Genomic DNA, 21,228 nt, shown 5'->3' with positions numbered 1-21,228 from the left:
TATGTTTGTGTGGCTATCTTCTTTTGAGTTTTTGAAAGATTACTTTCTTTTTTTTTTCTAGGTTGTAGTTTCCCTCCTTGTGTTTCCCATCTATTATTCTTTGTAGTGCTGGATTTATGGAAAGATATTGTGTAAATTTGCTTTTGTCATGGAAGATCTTGGTCTCTCCATCTATAGTAACTGAGAGTTTTGCTGGGTATAGTAGTTTGGGCTGCCATTTGCATTGTCTTAGGGTATGTATGACATCAGTCCAGGATCTTCTGGCTTTTACAGTCTCTGGTGAGAAGTCTGGTGTAATTCTGATAGGTCTGCCTTTATATGTTACTTGACTTTTTCCCTTACTACTTTTAATATTTGTTCTTTGTTTTGCGCATTTGGTGTTTTGATTATTATGTGATGGGAGGAATTTCTTTTCTGGTCTAGTCTATTTGGAGTTCTGTAGGCTTCTTGTATGTTCACAGGCATCTCTTTCTTTAGGTTAGGAAAGTTTTCTTCTATAATTTTGTCGAAGATGTTACTGGCCCTTTAAGTTGGGAATCTTCACTCTCATCTATACCTATTATCTTTAGGTTTGGTCTTCTCATTGTGTCCTGGATTTCCTGAATGTTTTGGGTTAGGAGCTTTTTGCATTTTACACTTTCTTTGACAGTTGTGTCAATGTTTTCCATGGTATTTTCTGCACATGAGATTCTCTCTTCTATCTCTTGTATTCTGTTGTTGATGCTTGCATCCATGACTCCTAATCTTTCTTAGGTTTTCTATCTCCAGGGTAGTTTCCCTTTGTGATTTCTTCTTTCTACTTCCATTTGTAGATCCTGGATTTTTTTTTTTTTTAATTCCCTCACCTGTTTGGTTGTGTTTTCTTGTAATTCTTTAAGGGATTTTTTTATGTTTTCTCTTTCGGGGCTTCTACCTGTTTACCTGTGTTCTCCTGTGTTTCTTTAAGGGAGTTATTTATGTCCTTCTTAAATTCCTCCATCACCAAAATTAGAAGTGATTTTAAATCTGAATCTTGCCTTTCCTGTGTCATGGGGTATCCAGGACTATTTATGGTGGAAGAACTTTGTTCTGATGATGTCATGTAACCTTGGTTTCTCTTGCTTATGTTCTTGTGCTTGCCTTTTGCCATCTGGTTATCTCTAGTGCTACCTGCACTCACTGTCTCTGACTGGAGCTTGTCTCTCTTGTTATCTTGGTTTTGTCAGAACTCCTCACAGTTCAGCTGTCTCTGTGATTGTGTGATCCTGAGATCCTGGGTTAAAGAGCTTCTGGGACTCAGGCTGCCTTTGGGATCCTGAAATCCTATTATCATGGGCTTGTTAGAGCCACTTGGAGTCCAGCTTTCTCAACTGCCTTGAGTGCAGTGGTTTCTCTGCTGTTCTGAGTACAGTGGTTCCTCTACTGCTTTGAGTATGGTGATTCCTCTAGGATGGGTCAGGATATGGTGTCTTCACAGGAGCAGACAAGCTAGGAGTAGAACTCTGAAGTTTTTTTTTTTTTTTTTTTTAACTCTTTAGGGACTAGTGAGAAAGAAAAGGAAAAGGGGAAAAATCATACACATGCACACGCTCAAGCAAGCAAGCAAGCAAGCAAGCACACATAAATGCTGGATGAAGAGGAAAAGAGCTCTACTTTCCTTTTATTTTTGCTTTCATCCTTTTATACCTCCCCAGACAAAAGTTCTCTATGTAAGAAATAATTTGCCTCACAGATAAAATGTTCCACAATCAGAAGTTACAGCAGGAAAATTGATTACATGGTTTTCTAAACATTTTTATTTTTCATAAGTTCATAGTAAGTTTAAAGTAATAGTTCATGTCATAGGTTGATAAGGTTTAAGGAGTTACAGCAGAATTGTTTACATGTTTTTCCAATAAAAGACATGTCTAACTAAATATCTATTATCTTTTTTTTAAGTTCCACAAGTTCATTATACATTTAAAGCAATAGTTTTTATGTTATAAGTTAGCAAGGATTTTGTCAAGAAACATGTTGGGAGCCAACTTTAGTAGAAAGCAGCTAGATCAACTTTGTAGCCATCTGGAACCATATACCCTGACGAAAGATTTGGTTTTCAATAGCCTACAACAGCTGAAGCACACTCTGATATCCCACATATTTTGTGTTGTTGTTTACTGCCCCCAGCTGCAAGGTGCACATGGTGGCCACGCCTGCAAGGCATGCAGTTCACGTGCTGTCCACATGCTATCTACGCCATACATGCTTATAAGGCACATGTGCTATCCATACCTGCAAGGCATTGCGGTGCACGTGCTGTCCACGCTATAGACGCCTGTAAGGCTTACGTCATATCAACACCTACAAGGCACGTGGCAAAAGCGTATAAATACCTCAGAATTCCCTTCAATAAACGAGACTTGATCAGACTTTCTGTCTTGTCTCCATTCTTCACGTCTCTTCCCCTTTATCCCCACTCTCTCTCTTGCTAGACCCTGACCCTCGGACCGGAGCGGCAGCTTGGGCCAAGACACAGTGGCCACCAAGCGTGGAGCAGAGCAGGCCGCAACATTTTGGCCCACAAAGCCGGGCAGTACAGCCGGGACAGTTTGGCGCCTAACATCGGGCTCCAGTAAACGAGACAGTTTGGCGCTCAACGAGAGGCAGTGGGAATGAGAGACCCAGTGAGGGACGTTACTGGAAGAAGGTGATCAGGAATCTGCCACGTTGAGAAAGGTAAGGAAAATGGGACAAGAAATTAGTCAACCTGAATCCAAAATTAGTCAGCTTGAATTCAACTCTCTGTTTCGGTTTTGTTTGCTGCTCACATGTGTTAATTTTCTGCTTTTGTTCTTGAATGCTGTCTTTTTTGTTCAAAATAAAAAGAAGCGTAAGTTAGAATCCAAAATACAGCCAAAGGTTGATGACAATTTGTCAGAGCCAGATTGTGCTGACCGAGAGGAAGAGGAAGTCAAATTTTATGATGCTAAAATGCCCTTTCCCTATGTGCCTCTACCTCCAAGTGCTCCCCCAATGGAGACAATGGTTGTAGATCCTAAAAAGGAGTTACAGGACAAAATTTCTACCCTTAAACAACTGATAGAGTTAGAAAAAGAGTATCAGGGCTTAAGTAACCAGTTACAGAAATTAAGGACAGGGAAGAGGTCTCAAGAGACTAACTGCGAAAATCCCCCAGATTTTCACGTTCCTCAACCTGGTGTCCAAAGGCAGTCCCTATCCTCTAGCTTTACTTCAGCTACAGATCAGCCAGAGGAGGGAGACACTAAGGCTTTCCCTGTATCAGAGACCAGAGATGCTCAAGGGGTTGCTTGGAGACATCACACAGGGCTTAATTTTCAAATTATTAAAGAATTAAAAAATGCAGTATCTCAATATGGTGCGACTGCTCCCTTTACTCTTGCGATTTTAGAATCAGCTGCAGAGGAGTGGCTGACTCCTAGTGATTGGAATACGTTAGTGAGAGCAGTTCTTAGTGGTGGTGACTATCTTATTTGGAAATCAGAGTATCATGAGAATTATAAAGAGACAGCTAGGAGAAACATTCAGGCAGGCAATGGTTGGTCCTTTGATGCCTTAGTAGGAGAAGGGCAATTTGCTTCTAGTGATAACCAGATGCAATATGACCCAGGTTTATATGCTCAAATTCAAAATGCAGCCATGAAGGCTTGGCATAAACTCCCGGTAAAGGGAGACCCTGGTGCATCTTTAACAGCAGTCAGGCAAGGGCCTGATGAACGATTTTCTGACTTTGTTCATCGATTAATGACAACAGCAGGGAGGATTTTTGGTAATGCAGAGGCAGGTGTAGACTATGTGAAACAACTTGCATATGAAAATGCCAATTCTGCCTGCCAAGCGGCCATTAGACCCTACAGGAAAAAGACGGATCTTACAGGGTATATCAGACTCTGTTCTGACATAGGTCCCTCTTACCAACAGGGCTTAGCTATGGCAGCTGCTATGCAAGGACAATCTGTAAGAGATTTTTTTGACAAGTAAAGACAGAAAGACATGTTTTAAATGTGGTAAGCCTGGACACTTTGCAAGAGATTGCAAGGTAGAAAATGAGTTAAGCCAGAAACAGCCCAGAAAACAGCCTGGGCTCTGCCCACATTGCAAACGTGGAAGGCATTGGGCTAGTCATTGTATGTCTAAAAGAGATGCACAAGGTAACACCCTTTCCTATGATCAGGGAAACGGGAACAGGGGCCAGCTCCAGGCCCCGAACCGACACAAGCCAAAACAGGCTTATGGAGCAGTCAGTGTCCTACCAGCAAATACCAATCCCTTTCTGAACTTAGTCGAGCAACACCAGGAAGTGCAGGACTGGACCTTGGTTCTGCCACCCAAACAGTATTAACCCCAGAAATGGGACCTCAGGCTTTACCCACTGGAGTGTTTGGACCGCTCTATCCAAATGTGTTTGGCCTGATAGTGGGAAGAAGCAGTACTACTATGCAGGGATTACAAATTTTTCCTGGAGTTATAGATAATGATTATCAGGGTGAGATTAAGGTAATGTCGCAGGCAATTCAGAACATAGTCACCATTCCTACAGGAAAGAGGATAGCTCAATTATTGCTACTTCCATTGTACCCTACTAATCACAAACATAAGAATCCTAAAAGAGGGGATCAAGGTTTTGGTTCCTCTGATGCATACTGGGTACAGCCTATAGTTAAACAAAAACCTATGATGACAATCTGGCTAGATGGAAAGGCATTCCAAGGCTTGGTTGACACTGGAGCTGATGTGCTGATGTGACTATCCTAAAACAAAGTGATTGGCCTGCTACCTGGCCTCTTACCCCAACCTTAACCAATTTAAGGGGTATTGGCCAAAGTCAAAACCCACTACAAAGCTCTAAGGTGCTGATGTGGAAAGATAAAGAAGGAAATACAGGAAATATACAACCCTATGTCATCTCAGGCCTTCCCATTAATCTCTGGGGCAGAGATCTGTTATCCCAGTTGGGATTGATTATGTGCAGCCCTAATGAAGTAATTACAGCTCAAATGATAAACTCTGGATTTTCCCCAGGGAAAGGATTAGGAAAAAGTGAAGATGGGATCACTCATCCTATTGAGGTTTATGGTAACACTGGAAGAAAAGGCTTGGGGTATTTTTGATGGGGGCTACTGATTCAGCTGCACCCCTAGGACATTGTGCAGATCCCATCACCTGGAAAGGGGACTCGCCCATCTAGGTGGATCAGTGGTCCCTAACCACCGAAAAATTACAAGCTGCCCAGTTGCTAGTGCAGGAGCAATTACAGGCAGGGCATTTAGAAGAGAGTAACTCTCCCTGGAACACCCCAATATTTGTCATTAGGGAAAAGCCAGGAAAGTGGAGATTGTTGCAAGACTTGAGGGCTGTTAACGCAACCATGATTAAAATGGGAGCCTTAGAACCTGGGCTGCCCACACAGGTGGCCATACCTTTAGGTTATTATAAAATAGTTACAGATTTAAAAGACTGTTTTTTTTTTTTTTTTTTTTACTATCCCCTTACATCCTAATGATAGAAAACGTTTTGCTTTCAGTATTCCCTCTATAAACTTTAGAGAACCTATGAAAAGATATCAATGGAAGGTATTGCCTCAGGGTATGGCTAACAGTCCTACCTTGTGCCAAAAGTTTGTGGCTTCTGCCATAGAGGGTGTTAGAACTATGTGGAAGCAAATTTACATGATTCATTTCATGGATGATATTTTGATAGCTGGAAAAGATGGAAAACAGGTACTCCAGTGCTTTGATGATCTTAGAACAGCTTTACAGACTGCAGGGTTACAAATAGCACCAGAAAAGGTGCAATTACAAGATCCATATACTTATTTAGGATTTCAGATTAATGGTCCAAGTATTATTAATAGTAAAGCCACACTGAGGACTGATTCCCTTAAGACACTTAATGATTTTCAAAAACTACTGGGAGACATTAATTGGCTAAGACCATATTTGAAACTTACAACAGGAGAATTGAAGCCTCTGTTTGATATTCTCAAGGGAGATTCTGACCCTAAATCTGGCAGGGCTCTAACAGAGGAGGGTAGAAAAGCCTTACAGAAGGTAGAGAATGCTATTTCATCCCAATTTGTAACTCATATTAATTATTCTAAGCCTTTTTATTTTCTTATTTTTAACACTAAACTGACTCCTACTGCAGTTTTTTGGCAAACTGCACCCATATTATGGGTTCATCTTCCCTCATCCCCCAAAAAGGTTCTTAATCCATACTATGCAGCTGTAGCAGATATGATTATGTTAGGCAGAGATAACAGTCAAAAATATTTTGGAAAAGATCCTGATGTCATAGTACAACCTTATACAAGGCATCAGGTTGATTGGCTTATGCAGAATTCTGAAGTCTGGCCTATTGCATGTGCCTCATTTGCTGGTCAGATAGATAATCATTATCCACCAGATAAATTGGTTCAGTTTTGTAATCGTCATGAATTTGTTTTTCCATCTCGTACTGCACTTGAACCTATCAAGGAAGCATTGCTAGTTTTCACTGATGGTTCCTCATCAGGAACAGCTGCTTATGCCTTTAAGGATCAAGTAATCTCTTTTGCTACATCATCTGTGTCAGCTCAATTGGTTGAATTACATGCTGTTATTGCGGTGTTTCAAGCATTTCCAAATCAAACTATTAATATTTATACAGATAGCTCATATATAGCTCAGTCTATCCCTCTGCTAGAAACTGCTGCACAAATAAAGCATTCCTCAGAAGCAGCTGATTTGTTTTTACAGTGCCAACAATTAATTTTGAGGAGAAAGTATAAATTCTTTATAGGACACCTGAGAGCCCACACTGGGCTACCAGGTCCTCTCTCTGAAGGAAATACCAAGGCAGACCTAGATACTCAGATAGCTACAGTGACTTTATCAGATCAAAAATCTAATTTGGATCAGGCCATAAAGGCTCATGAGTTACATCACCTTAATTCTAAAACCTTAAGAGTTATGTTTAAAATTACCAGAGAACGAGCTAGACAAATTGTCAAACAATGTCAATCATGTGTTAAACTTTTACCAGTTCCTCATTTGGGTGTAAATCCAATGGGACTGATACCAAACAATATCTGGCAAATGGATGTTACTCATTATACTGAATTTGGAAAACAGAAATATATACATGTATGTGTAGACACATACAGTGGTTTCATTTATGCAACATTACAAACTAGAGAAACAAGCAAGCATGTGATCGCTCATATGCTTGCTACAATCGCTGTATTGGGTGTGCCTAAACAGATAAAAACTGACAATGGCCCAGGTTATAAAGCTCCAATTTCCACCAATTTTGTGAGAAATTGGGAATACTACATAAAACGGGTATTCCATATAATCCACAGGGCCAAGATATGGTAGAAAGGGCACATCAAACCATTAAATGTCAATTTGAAAAAATTAAAAAAGGGGAATGATATCCTACCAAGGGATCCCCCAGAAATATCCTTCATCATGCACTCTTTATTTTAAATTTTTTAACTTTGGATTCTGAAAGAAAATCTGCTGCAGATAGATTCTGGCATCCTAATACCAAAAGAATTTTGCAATAGTCCTCTGGAAAGACCCATTAACTGGAACCTGGAATGGGCCAGATCCAGTGCTTATCTGGGGAAGAGGTTCTGTTTACATATATTCCCAAACTGCAGATGCTGCACGTTGGCTGCCAGAGAGACTGATTAAACAAATAGACAACAATAACAAATCCAGGGAGGAGAAATCCCCTGAGAAGCATATTTTTTCTTTGCAGGAAATATGAAGGAAACATGAAGATGCTTCACAATTGCCTTCAAACTGGAACAGATCAACAAGTAAACCTGATTTGGGAAGTTCTCAGTGCTAAAGGAGACATCACCACCCGCATCTTCAGGGTGGCTCTATTGGACTCTTGATTCCCTGACTTATGATTTAGTGGGATATATTGTTTAAACCCACTACCACAGTTATTATAGTTGTTTGGGGGTTTGAGATTGATTGAGCGGGGACAGGGATTTCCTTACTTGTTTTGTTAAGATCAAAGCTATGATCAATTCTGTATTTTTGTGAGATACCCTTAAAAAGAGTGTTGCTTTTATACTGACTGTTCAGGCATTGCTAAGTCTCTTGTCTCTTGGGTTGATATGGTTCAACAAACTGATGGCTTTTGTACGGCAACAGATAGATGCTATTCAAATGAAGCCCATACAGGTCCAATATTACAGGCTGAAAGTAGGGGACTCTGAAACCTCTGTCATCAAGACAGACGAGGACTAACCCCTAACTTACTCGCTAAGCCAGATAAGCCAGATAAGCCAGTGACAGGTAAGAGAACATACCAAGACCCTTGCCCCTAAAAGAAGGGAGGCCTCACCATCCTAAGACAGGAGCTCAACCAATGGCTGTTGAGTATCCAAGGACGGGAAAGGGAGGCTGGGGTCCTTTGTTCCAACCTAGGACAGGCACGGTTTCCGTAAGTTTTCCCAGCCTTCCCTTTTGAAAAAAAATTTAAAAGGGGGGACCTGTTGGGAGCCAACTTTAGTAGAAAGCGGCTAGACCAACTTTGCAGCCATCTGGAACCATATACTCTGACGAAAGATTTGGTTTTCAATAGCCTACAACAGCTGAAGCACACTCTGATATCCCACATATTTTGTGTTGCTGTTCACTGCCCCCAGCTGCAAGGTGCACGTGGTGGCCACACCTGCAAGGCATACAGTTCACGTGCTGTCCATGTGCTATCTACGCCATACATGCTTATAAGGCACATGTGCTATCCACGCCTGCAAGGCATTGCAGTGCACATGCTGTCCACGCTATAGATGCCTGTAAGACTTACGTCATATCAACACCTGCAAGGCACGTGGTATCTACACGCCTACAAGGCACGTGGCAAAAGCGTATAAATACCTCAGAATTCCCTTCAATAAACGAGACTTGATCAGACTTTCTGTCTTGTCTCCATTCTTCGAGTCTCTTCCCCTTTATCTCCACTTTCTCTCTCGCTAGACCCCGACCCTCGGACCAGAGCGGCAGCTTGGGCCAAGACACAGTGGCTGCCAAGCGTGGAGTGGAGCAGGCCACAACATTTTGGCCCACAAAGCCGGACAGTACAGGCCGAAACAGTTTGGCGTCCAACGTCAGGCTCCAATAAGTGCGACAGAAACAAATCATCTGTCTTGTGTCTTATTATTTTGAAGTCTTTATAGATTAACTAGTCAATCATTTATTTTCTGTCCTTGTACCTGTAATTGCTCATTACCAGTTTATGACCTTTAGTTATAGAAATTAGTGACTTCATTTCTAACCTAGAAGGAATGTTTTCCTTGATCATAAATTTGTCCCAAACATATTTTCTTTTCCTAGTGCAATTAGTTTGTGACACAGAACTCTATTTGTAGCTTTTTATTCTATAAGGGGCTTAAATTTACTTGAATCAATTCAGGAGAACCATAAAATCATTATCAGGAATTAAATAATCACTAATTCATCTGAACAGCATTATTACATGAAAGTACATGTTCATATTGATTTGCAGGAAATTTGCCCAATACTGACTATAGGCATAAAGAGTCTTTCTTTTTCCAGTCACATTTTATCAGAAAAATGAGGAACAGAACAACGACAATTATAAGAAGGTACATCAGCATTCAGAAGCAATCCTGGGACAAAGCTCCTGGGGCCTCACCTTTCCAGGATTCACCCATTGCAGCCATGCAAAATGGTAGGCTGACTCCAGGAAGCTTACTTGCTTGCCACAGCCTTCCCTACACGGCTTCTGTCAATGCCTGGTAATGGAAACATAGCTACTGAGGTAATGGATCTTTGAAAAGAATCTACCCCTGCCACTAGAGGAGTTTCAGGTGTGGCTGCTATGTCACATGTGTATCAGTAGGTGGCAGAGAGGAGAGAGGTTATGTCTTTGCTCAGTGTTCTGACCTGTGAACTTGTGAATGATTAATAGCTTAACACTCCCTGGAAAGGGTAAGCCTAGTCCAGCACCAGGGATCCCAGACAGAGAGCTAGCCCGAGATGACCACCAGTCCAGATGCTCATGTGCATGCTTGGATGGCCTTCCAGGGTGGGGAGTAACCAGAGACTAGAAGAGACTTACCTGGGATTGTCAGAGTGAACCCTAGAGAGACAACCCCCACATGAGCCATGTGGGTGGGCCCAATGAGTGGTGGTCCAAGAGAGGGGCAAGCCCAAAACAATCATCAGCACAGTGCCATGGGGCTCGGACAGGGAGCTAGCCTGAAATGAGCACCAATCTGACATCTCACAGGCCGTGGGAGCAGTTCATGCACAAGAGGACACCCTACCTGGAGCCATAAGGGACATGTTAGATATAGCACTTCTTAGATTACTCCTGAGACTACTTCAGACACTCAGATACCATGAGTGCACCACTAAGAGGAGCAAGTAAGTGGTAAAGAAATGAAAGAAAAAGAAAAAAACAGAAGGAGATGGGCACACACACACACACACAACACACGGCATAACTGGATACTTGAGGGTAGTGAAGAACAGTCTAACTTGAGTAGCTGGGACCATGGTGGGGTCTTGGCTTGTGCTGATACTGGATACCAGTCTGGGACCATGTTTCTGTAGCATCAGGAGTCTATTACCACCAAAGGCCAGGTGGATATCCCTGCTCTGAACTTCAGTCTTGGAACATTTTGATGTCTGAGAGCTGTGCAGAACTGACTCCATTCCTTGCCTAGGCATTGTAGGAGAGCTGACCTTGTGGTCCAGAGGAGCAGGAGGGCTGTCTCTGCCCCTTACCTGGTGCAGTGCTCTGGAAAATAGGCCCTGCAACTCTTCTGGGAAGCACAGTAGAGCTGACCTTAGTGACAGGGGCATGGGTGAGCTAATATGTGTATGGGAGCATTGAGGTTCCAATATATCAATATACTGCACCATATGTCAGAGGCCTCATACCAGACCAAATGACTCATTCAAATAAACATTTGCAAGCAAGGAAATGTAGAGGAAATGGTATGCCGAGGAACACAGTATGACACACTTTAACTTACACAAGATTTTTTTTTCTTTTTCTGTTAGGGAGGAGGCTGCAAGGGTCCAGGGCAGGTATGAGGGAAGTGGGGGATGGGTGGGATTGGAGTTCATGATGTGAAATTCACAAAGAACTAATAAAAATTTTTTGTTTGTTTGTTTTTTAAAAGAACCTATACCATCAGAAATTTACTAAACTTAATAATAGGTAATTACATTCTAAATCTTATCCTTATAGTCATAGATAAGTGTAACTACACTTCTCATCAAAGAAGCCTCTTTTTATAGCAAATGGAAACCATCACAGTAATCCACAAGTGGACAAAATGCATACATCGACAGATCATGGGGAGCCTAGCTCCAACAGACACATCTACATCAAAGCTCTTGCATCAATTGCTCAAAGAACATCTCAGGAAAGAGAGTGGAAAGATTCCAAGACCCATAAGACCTGGAAGTGAAACAGTGTATCCTCGAAATGGCTGCATAAACAAGACTGGAGAACAATAGCATTAACAATGGCCATGCTCATGTGCAAGGTGGAAATTTTTGAAAGGTCCCACCCCTAGACAAAGAACTACAATTATTGATGGCTTGGAGAAGAGATGAACTCCCTTTATTAGCTGTCCAAAGAGAAATGGTCATCCCTGAAACTATGTGTAAACAAACAACAAAAACAAACTCAGCATGTTGTAATTATGTATTTGTGCACACACACACACACATGTTACAATAATAAAGGAAAAGAGGCTATTAACTTGAGGGGGCATGGGAGGGCAGCTTGGAGGGGCTGCAAGGAGGAAAAGGCATGTGATGTAGTTATATTTTAATTAAATTTTATTTCAAAAGCGTTCAGAAACATGATTACAATCTAGATGTTTTAAAGATAGGACTATACAACAGAAGTTTTAAATAATAGCTATATATGGCCATTGAATACTTAAAATGTGTTTAGCATGACCAAGAAGCCAATTTGTTTTACTAAATTGAATTTGAATAGCCACATGTGACTAATGTCCACTGTACCAAATAACACCATCTCCTACTACTAAAACTTTAAATCAGAAAAAAGTAACTAAGCATTCCAATATCATTTAGAAGTTCTTTGTAAAGGAATAACATTGACTTAGTTTACATCTGATTTTAATTCAATTAATTCTTATAATTCACTTACGTTTGTTTAGACTCCAGGGACACCTTACGCTCTTTTAGACGACCTCTAATATCTTCAAATTTACGTATGATCTTTGTAATTTGTGTAATGCCTACATGGACGAATTTATCATCTGATGGCATATCTCTGTGTAAAGTACTTTGGTCTTTACTTATCTAAAGTAACAAAATTAGACAGTTACTAAATACTCATTTTGATCTCATGCCTTAAGAGAATTTTATTATTTTCTTTATCAATTTGAATAAGTTTATCAAATCAGAATAATTCTGAATAATCCCCGAAGCTTCCTTGAAAACTATTCTTTTATGCTTAAAGGAATACATATATTCTCTCCCAAAGCAGAATTGAAAGTCCTTGAAGACAGAGAACGGTTATTCTCAGTCTAATTTTTAAAGTATTTGAAAATTCAAAAAGCAAAGAATATCATTAAAGAACAGAATAAATTTTGAAAAAAATCAATATAATTTTATGTCTGTTTATATTATAGATAATTTTTAAGCCAGGCAGTGGTGGCGCACGCCTTTAATCCCAGCATTTGGGAGGCAGAGGCAGGTGGATTTCTGAGTTCAAGGCCAGTCTGGTCTACAAAGTGAGTTCCAGAACACCCAGGGCTATACAGAGAAACCCTGTCTCAAAAAAAAAAAAAACAAAAAACAAAACAAAAACAAAAACAAAGAAAATAAATAAATATAAGAGAAATTTTAAGTTGATAAGTTTCCACCACTTTTATGTAAATTAGAGAGAGAAAGTGAGTGAAATTTACACTATTCTTTAGGAGAAAAAAGATTCAATAAATTTGTTCTTTACTGGATTCATTCAGAAAACTCATTTGTAAATTATTGATAAACATTTTGCTACAAATTAATTATTTTTCAACATAAATCAAAATATTACTTTATAATCAATGGTTACTGAAACATTTGATTTATACATACTTCAAATTGATTTTCAAATGGGTCAAATACTTACTAATATAATTAACAGTTAAGAAGTTATATTTTACCTCCTCCATTTGGTTGACTTGGTACTGAAACCACTTTATAAAAAAAAGAAGAGAAAGTTAATACACATGTGTCTGTAACCCTGTATCTGCCAAGCACCATTCCTGACTCATGTGTGTCACACAGGGTTCAGAAGGGGGTAGTACAATCATACAACTGCAAGAAAAACTTAAAAATATCTAGCAGCAACCAGGGAATGCTGCAATTTCAAAACCTAGATCATCTTTGCTTAATATGCATTCTTCTCTTTACTTTTAATTGCAATGAATTGAAACACATACCTTGTAAAGAGACTCTAAAATCTGGAAAACAAAGTTTTAGATAGCACATTTAAAGATAAAGTAAGTATCATGCAACATTTATAATTATCAATCATAAATTTGCTAAAATTACTCTGATTTATATTGCTAAAACAAATACAAATCTGTATTTCCAAAGTTATAATAACTTTGTGGATATGCTGTATAGTTCATTTTAAATATGCAACTACATCTGGAATAAAAAATAGCTTTTCACTCCATAGGACTGTATTTGGAAACTCCTATATCCATATCTAATATATTGTTCATAAAATTAATTAAAAGTTTCCAGAAGAGAGTCATGCTTTTGTAATATGTTTTACAAGAGGTGATTGATTGAAACACAAATGATAGTGGAGATGTGCAATTTCAGAGGGAAATCTCCTTGGGCTATCTCAGCCTCCAAATAGTCATTTATTCTTGACCTCTGTGTGACCCAATATTCTTGTGATTATTAGATCTGTCAGTTTTCAATATACAGACAAGATCCATAAATTCTATCCACTAAAAGGCTAAGAATATATCAGTTTGCATCTGAGGGCTACAGCAGAGATTTCCCCACTGTGCCATAATCTGCTTACTTGATGTTCCCAGAAGAGTAGTTGAAAAATGCTTGATTTATAACTTTCTTTGTTCTGTTAGTATAAAACATTCATGATTTACTCCAAGACGGTTTTTTTGAGGTCATTGTAAATATTGTTTTTCTGTTTTCTTTCTATGCATGTTTGTCATTTGTATACAAGAAGGCTACTGATTTTTGTGTCTAAATTTTGTTTCCTTTTATTTTACTGAATATATATATGAGTAGAGTTTTTTGGTAGAATGTATGGGATATATATATATATATATATATATATATATATATATATATATATATTTGTATCATCTGCAAATAAGCATCTTTTGACTTCTTTCTTCCCTAGGCTACTGAATCAGATATTTAGTGAGACCAACAATCAGCTAATGACTTTAAGTGACTGCTTTTCATGTTGAAGTCTGAGTTGAGCTAAATCATGCTTAATAATGCTTGTTGAAGAGAGAATTGCATGTTTATCTTAATTATTATTACATTGTGAGACAAAATATCATGAAGAAGGCAACTTATCAAAGAAAGGGTTAGAGTCCATGATGAAGGAACAAAGGCATTGTGTCAGGAACAGCTCTAGGGCTCACATCTTGATCTGAAAGCAACAAGAAGAGAAAGCACACTAGGAATGGCCTGAGTTTTTTAAGTTTCAAAGCCACTCCTGTGACATACTTTCACCAACAGGGTCATCCCTCCAAAATGTTCCACCAACTGGGGACCAATATTTTGATCATAGCCTCTATGGGAGCCACTTTCATTCAAACTACCATAATCTACTCCATGGTTCTCAAAGACGTGTGCTCATAACATAATGCTATACACATTTATTTTTTAGTCTCAACATTGTTTAAAGTCCACTATTCAGAATCTTTTGAGACTCAGGTCAGTCACTTACCTGTAAAATCAAAATACAAATTTCATACTTTCAACATACAATGGAACAAAATACACATTACCATTCCAAAAGGAAGGAATCTAGTCACAATGAGGAAACACTTGACCAAAGTAAGATAGAAACATAGCTGGGCAAGGTCCAAATCCTGTAGCTGAGCTGTGTCTGAGGTCAGAGGGCTTAGCTGGCTCCAGAATTACAGCTCTGCTTCCTGTAAGATATATGTCTCTCTCTTGTGACATTCTAATCCCCACTATAGCCCTCCTTGGCAGACAGCTCTGACACCTCTAACATCTTGGGGTTTCCAACACAATCCAGGCTTCACTTTCATTCACACAGTAGACTCTTGGAGCCTCTTGCCCTTTCAGGGCCTTTATGCAAGGACTGCCCTACCATGCCATACAGCTTCAGCTTCAGCAGTTTTTTTAACCATGGAGTAAGATTCTATACAACTCTACTCATGCATTCATGACTCTAAAGTCAGAACAACAGTGGGTGACGCTGTGAAGTTCAGCTGCCTGCTTGGGAACAGAGTCTGGCCCCTTGAATCACATTTGCAGCAGCTTTTGTCTGCTGTTTTTAGGAGCAGACAATGTCTTAATCTTTTTTTATTTCACTGGAGAAAGGAAGTTTAGCTGGGTTGGGTCTTGCACTGAGAGCACCTGAGGCCTCTCTTCAATCTCCTTATCTCTTTCAGTAGAGACCTTGGCTTCAGCATTAAATTTTCTGGTGCATTATTTCTCTCTTAAAACTTTACATTTTGTATTGTTTTCTGCCTTATTTGCTCTTTTTCATTATAGATACACATAAGAGGAATTATTAGTAAGCACTGGGCAGAGTCAATACAGGGGTGCCTTGAAACCTCCTCTATTAAAGAATTTTAACGTGACCTCAGATAAATTCTCAGCACATGGGTAGAAAGCAGCCACATTCTTTCCAAATTGTCACAGGAATTGTCTCTAATCTAGAGGCTAAGATTGTTCCTCTCTGAAACCACTTGAGCAGGGCCACCACAGTCTGTGTGGATCTCAGTCTTCCAAGCTTCTACTAAGCCCATTAAGCTCCACTTTCAGCATTCAACTGTGTTCTGAGTTCAAAGTCCAATAAAAATTCTACTTTCTTTCAAAATTCCATAGCAATAGCCTACTTCCTGACACCAACTTCTGTCTTAATTGTTTTTAAATTGCTGTGACAACAGTTTTAAATATGGTGTCTTCATTAAATCCCTCCCCTCAGAGCTCAGGGGACCCCACAGAAGAAGAGGTGGAAAAAGTGTAAGAGCCAGAGAGGTTGGAGAACACCAGAACAAACTCCTCTGAATCAATAGGCAAGGGGCATATGAAGTCACAGAGACTGAAACAGCAGGCACACAGCCCACACAGAACTGCACCAGGTCTGCTGCAAATATATTGTAGTTTTAGGAGCCATATGGGACAAGCTAATAACTATCAGGTGATTGTTCTGAGATGGCCTGCTTAAGATTATTATATAATTTGTGACAGGTTCGTCCTTATGTAGCAAGGCTGAAAGGGATTCATTTTAGGAAAGATTCCTGCTATTAATATGCTTTTTCTATTATTATTAAACATATATAATAATCACTAAGTAATAGCCCACCCCTTTGGAGCAGATCTCTGCAGATCCATGAGAATGTACTATCTTGTAGTGCTATATAGACATATAGATGACTTAAGTCTTAATGATGATGATTCTGTAAGAATTCCTACAATTATATCAGTGATTATTAAGCTCTTTTATAATGGGACTGCTATTAAATCCCTCACACATAGTCAAAATTGCAGTGAGAACTCTGCCAGTCTCCCAAGTGTCATCAGTTAATTGTTCTTAGATAGTACAGACTTTCTCCTACTCAGAGCATGTTTCTGAGAGGTTGTAAAACAATTAACCAAAGGTCATAAAAAGGGAACTAATAATTTATTATAGGTGCTAGGACAGAAGGGAAAAGGCTTTAGCAATTAATCCTTTACTTAATCTCCTGCTGTTTTAGGATAAGGTTCTAAGTGCCAAAAACTGCAGTTTCTGGCTGCAAAGGATCACAGAAGGCAGGTCAGTTACAGTAGCATAGAAACTTAGACTTAGATAAGTAAACTTTTTATTATATAGCAACTCTAAATATCTTATAAGACAAAGTCTTACCCTGAATCTCGTAAGACCAAGTCTTACCCTCCACTGATGCTCTTCACCTCTGCTGCCTCAAGAAGAACTGACAAAAAAAAAAAAAAAAAAAAAAAAAAAAGAACTCCCTCCGCAGGGCTGTACCCTGGCATTATAGCTTTCTGTTTATTATTTTTATGGGACTTCTGAGTATGTGAACAAGTGGCTGTCTGATTTTTGTGCCTTCTCTCTGATGCTTTCCTTCTGTTGATTTGCCTTGCTCAACTACAATGTGATAAATTTTATTTTATTATGTTTGATGTTATCTCTTAGAAATGAGAAACAGGGTCAAATTCTGCTCCTACATGAACATGTAATTTGACCTTGGCTGGCCAACACTCTCTAATAAACCTCTGCTGATTGTATCCAGATTTAAGAGTAGACCCTCTCCTGGATCTGAGGCCTGGACCAGACCTCTGCCCAGTCTGCTCTTGTGTGGACCCCGGATTCTGCCTGAGACATCCTGGAGGCTCCATGAATCCCACAGACAGCTGTAGGTAGGATAGATATTCCAGCAGATACACCCCCCCCCGCCCCTTGCCCCTTCAGACTAACACTCCCCTTCCGCCCCTCTCCCGGATCTGAGGCCTGGACCAGACCTCTGCCTGGTCTGCTCTTGTGTGGATCCCGGATTCCGCCCAAGACATTCTGGAAGGTCCACTCAACCCAGAGCCACAGAGGAACAACTGAACTCAGAGTGTCAGACAATATATCCTGAGATATCCTAGAGGAGACACTGCACCAAGAACAGCAGACACCTAGCTGGACTGTTACCTTAGAGGCACCATATCCTGAGGCATCCTAGAGATACCACTGTACTCAGTGCAGCTGGAGAAGATCACAGAGACATCTGGACCCCGAGGAGATCAGACACAAGCAAGATAACTGGAAAGGCAGGCTTCAGTCAGAGACAGCAAGTACAGGCAGCACTAGAGTTAACCAGATGGTGAAAGGCAAGTGCAAGAACGTAAGCAACAGAATCCAAAGTTACATGGCATCATCAGAACCCAGTTCCCCCATCATAGCAAGAAGCCCTGAACACTCCATTACACCAGAAAAGCAGGATTCAGAATTAAAATCACTTCTCATGACGATGATAGAGGACTTTAAGAAAGAGATAAATAACACTCTCAAAGAACTTAAGGAGAACACTGGTAGACAGATAGAAACCCTTAAAGAGGAAACAAAAATCTCTTAAGGAATTGCAAGAAAACATAACCAAACAGGAGAAGGAATTAAACAAAACCATCCAGGATCTAAAAATGGAAGTAGAAACAATAAAGAAATCACAAAGGAAGACTACCCTGGAGATAGAAAACCTAAAAAAAAAAAAGATCAGGAGTCATAGACACAAGTATCACCAACAGAATACAAGAGATGGAAGAGAGAATCTCATGTGCAGAAGATACCATGGAAAACATTGACACAACTGTCAAAGAAAATGCAAAATACAAAAAGCTACTAACCCAAAATATACAGAAAATCCATGACACAATGAGAAGGCCAAACCTAAGGATAATAGGTATAGATGAGGGGGAAGACTCCCAACTTAAAGGACCAGTAAATATCCTCAACAAAATTATAGAGGAAAACTTCCCTAACCTAAAGCAAGAGATGACCATAAATATACAAGAAGCCTACAGAACTCCAAATAGTTTAGACCAGAAAAGAAATACTTCCTACCACATAATAATCAAAACATCAAATGTACAAAACAAAGAAAAAATATTAAAAGCAGTAAGGGAAAAAGGTAAAGTAACATATAAAGGCAGACCTATAAGAATTACACCAGACGTCTCACCAGAGACCATAAAAGCCAGAAGATCCTGGACCAATATCATACAGACCCTAAGAGAACACAAATGCCAGCCCAAACTACTATCCCCAGCAAAACTCTCAATCAGTATTGATGGAGAAACCAAAATATTCCATGACAAATCCAAATTTACACAGTATCTCAACACAAATCCAGCACTTCAAAGGATGATTGGTGGAAAACTCCAACACAAGGAAGGAAACTACAACCTAGAAAAAGCAAGAAAGTAATCTTCTAACAACCCTAAAAGAAGGTAGCTATACAAACATAACTCCACTGCCAATAACAAAAATAACAGGAAACAACATTCATTTTTCCTTAACATCTCTTAATATCAATAGACTCAATTCTCCAATAAAAAGACATAGACTATCAGACTGGATACGTAAACAGGACCTAACATTTTGCTACATACAGGAAACGCACCTTTGTGAAAAAGACAGACACTACCTCAGAGTAAAAGGTTGGAAAACAATCTTCCAAGCAAATGGTCCCAAGAAACAAGCGGGAGTAGCGATTCTAATATCAAATAAAATTGTTTTTCAACCAAAAGTAATCAAAAAAGATAAAGAAAGACACTTTATATTCATCAAAGGAAAAATGTACCAAGAGGAACTCGTAATTCTCAACATCTATGCCCCAAATGCAAGGGCACCCACATACATAAAAGAAACGTTACTAAAGCTTAAAGCATACATTGCACCATACACAATAATAGTGGGAGACTTCAATACCCCACTCTCAGCTATGGACAGATCATGGAAACAGAAACTAAACTGAGACACAATGAAACTAACAGAAGTTATGAACCAATTGAACTTAACTGACATCTATAGAACATTTCATCCTAAAACAAAAGAATATACCTTCTTCTCAGCACCTCATGGTACCTTCTCCAAAACAGACCATATAATTGGTCACAAAACAGCCCTCAATAGATACAAAAAGATTGAAATAATCCCTTCCACCCTATCAGACCACCATGGACTAAGACTTGTTTTTGACATGGACAAAAACAATGGAAAGCCCACATACACTTGGAAACTGAACAATGCTCTACTCAATGATAACTTGGTCAAGGAAGAAATAAAGAAAGAAATGAAAGACTTTTTAGAATTAAATGAAAATGAGGACATATCATATCAAAACTTGTGGGACTCCCTGAAAGCAGTACTAAGAGGAAAAATCATAGCTCTAAGTGCCCACAGAAAGAAAATGGAAAGAGCATACATTAACAACTTGACAGCACACCTGAAAGCTTTAGAACAAAAAGAAGCTAATATACCCAAGAGGAGTAGATGGCAGGAAATAATCAAACTCAGGGCTGAAATCAGCCAAACTGAAACAAAAAGAACTATATAAAATATTAACAAAACCAGGAGCTGGTTCTTTGAGAAAATCAACAAGATAGACAAACCCTTAGCCAGACTAACCAAAGGGCGCAGAGACAGTACTCAAATTAATAATATCAGAACTGAAAAGGGTGGCATAACAACAGAAACAGAGGAAATTAAAAAAATCATCAGATCCTACTACAAAGGCCTATACTCAACAAAATTGGAAAATCAGGGTGAAATGGACAATTTTCTAAATAGATACCAGGTACCAAAGTTAAACGAGGAGCAGATAAACCATCCAAACAGTCCCATAACTCCTAAAGAAATAGAAGCAGTCATTAAAAATCTCCCCGCCAAAAAATGTCCGGGGCCAGATGGTTTCAGTGCAGAATTCTATCAGACCTTCAAGGAAGACCTAATACCAATTCTCTTCAAGCTATTCCACAGAATAGAAACAGAAGGAACACTACCCAATTCATTCTATGAAGCTACAATCATGCTCATACCTAAACCACAGACCCAACAAAATAAGAGAACTACAGACCAATCTCTCTTATGAATATTGATGCAAAAATACTCAATAAAATTTTCACAAACCGAATCCAACAACACATCAAAACAATTATCCATCAAGATCAAGTTGGCTTTATCCCAGGAATGCAGGGATGGTTCAATATTCGGAAATCCATCAATGTAATCCGCTACATAAACAAACTCAAAGAAAACACGTGGTCATCTCACTAGATGCTGAGAAAGCATTTGAAAAAATTCCACATCCCTTCATGTTAAAAGTCTTGGAAAGATCAGGAATTCCAGGCCCATACCTAAACATAGTAAAAGCAATATACTGCAAGCCAGTAGCCAACATCAAACTAAATGGAGAGAAACTTGAAGAAATCCCACTAAGATCAGGGACTAGACAAGGCTGCCCACCCTCACCTTACCTATTCAATATAGTACTGA

General features: G+C 39.4%; 1 protein-coding gene and 1 non-coding gene across 5 annotated transcripts in view; one reads left to right on the top strand and one right to left on the bottom strand.

Annotated features, from left to right (window-relative positions):
• Nucleotides 1–21,228, bottom strand: part of LOC117723360 (coiled-coil domain-containing protein 7A-like) — an 86,983-nt gene that overhangs the window by 38,511 nt on the left and 27,244 nt on the right. For 2 of the 4 annotated variants that reach the window (XM_076916075.1, XM_034522934.2), the window contains exons 6-8: nt 13,442–13,462; nt 13,163–13,195; nt 12,160–12,314 (exon numbers count right to left, since the gene is read on the bottom strand). In XM_076916075.1, coding sequence (XP_076772190.1) covers nt 12,160–12,314; nt 13,163–13,195; nt 13,442–13,462 — 209 coding nt within the window. The remainder of the gene's footprint in view (nt 1–12,159; nt 12,315–13,162; nt 13,196–13,441; nt 13,463–21,228) is intronic. The other 2 variants (XM_076916076.1, XM_076916077.1) reach the window with 1 other exon arrangement.
• Nucleotides 9,811–9,942, top strand: LOC117723568 (small nucleolar RNA SNORA17). Its single transcript, XR_004608677.1, has one exon. It is a non-coding gene; the product is annotated as a small nucleolar RNA SNORA17 (small nucleolar RNA).

The sequence above is a fragment of the Arvicanthis niloticus genome, chromosome 18 (genome assembly GCF_011762505.2).
Source record: "Arvicanthis niloticus isolate mArvNil1 chromosome 18, mArvNil1.pat.X, whole genome shotgun sequence".
Taxonomy (NCBI): domain Eukaryota; kingdom Metazoa; phylum Chordata; class Mammalia; order Rodentia; family Muridae; genus Arvicanthis; species Arvicanthis niloticus.
Note: the sequence above shows the minus strand (reverse complement) of the source record. Positions and strands in the feature narration are given on the sequence as shown.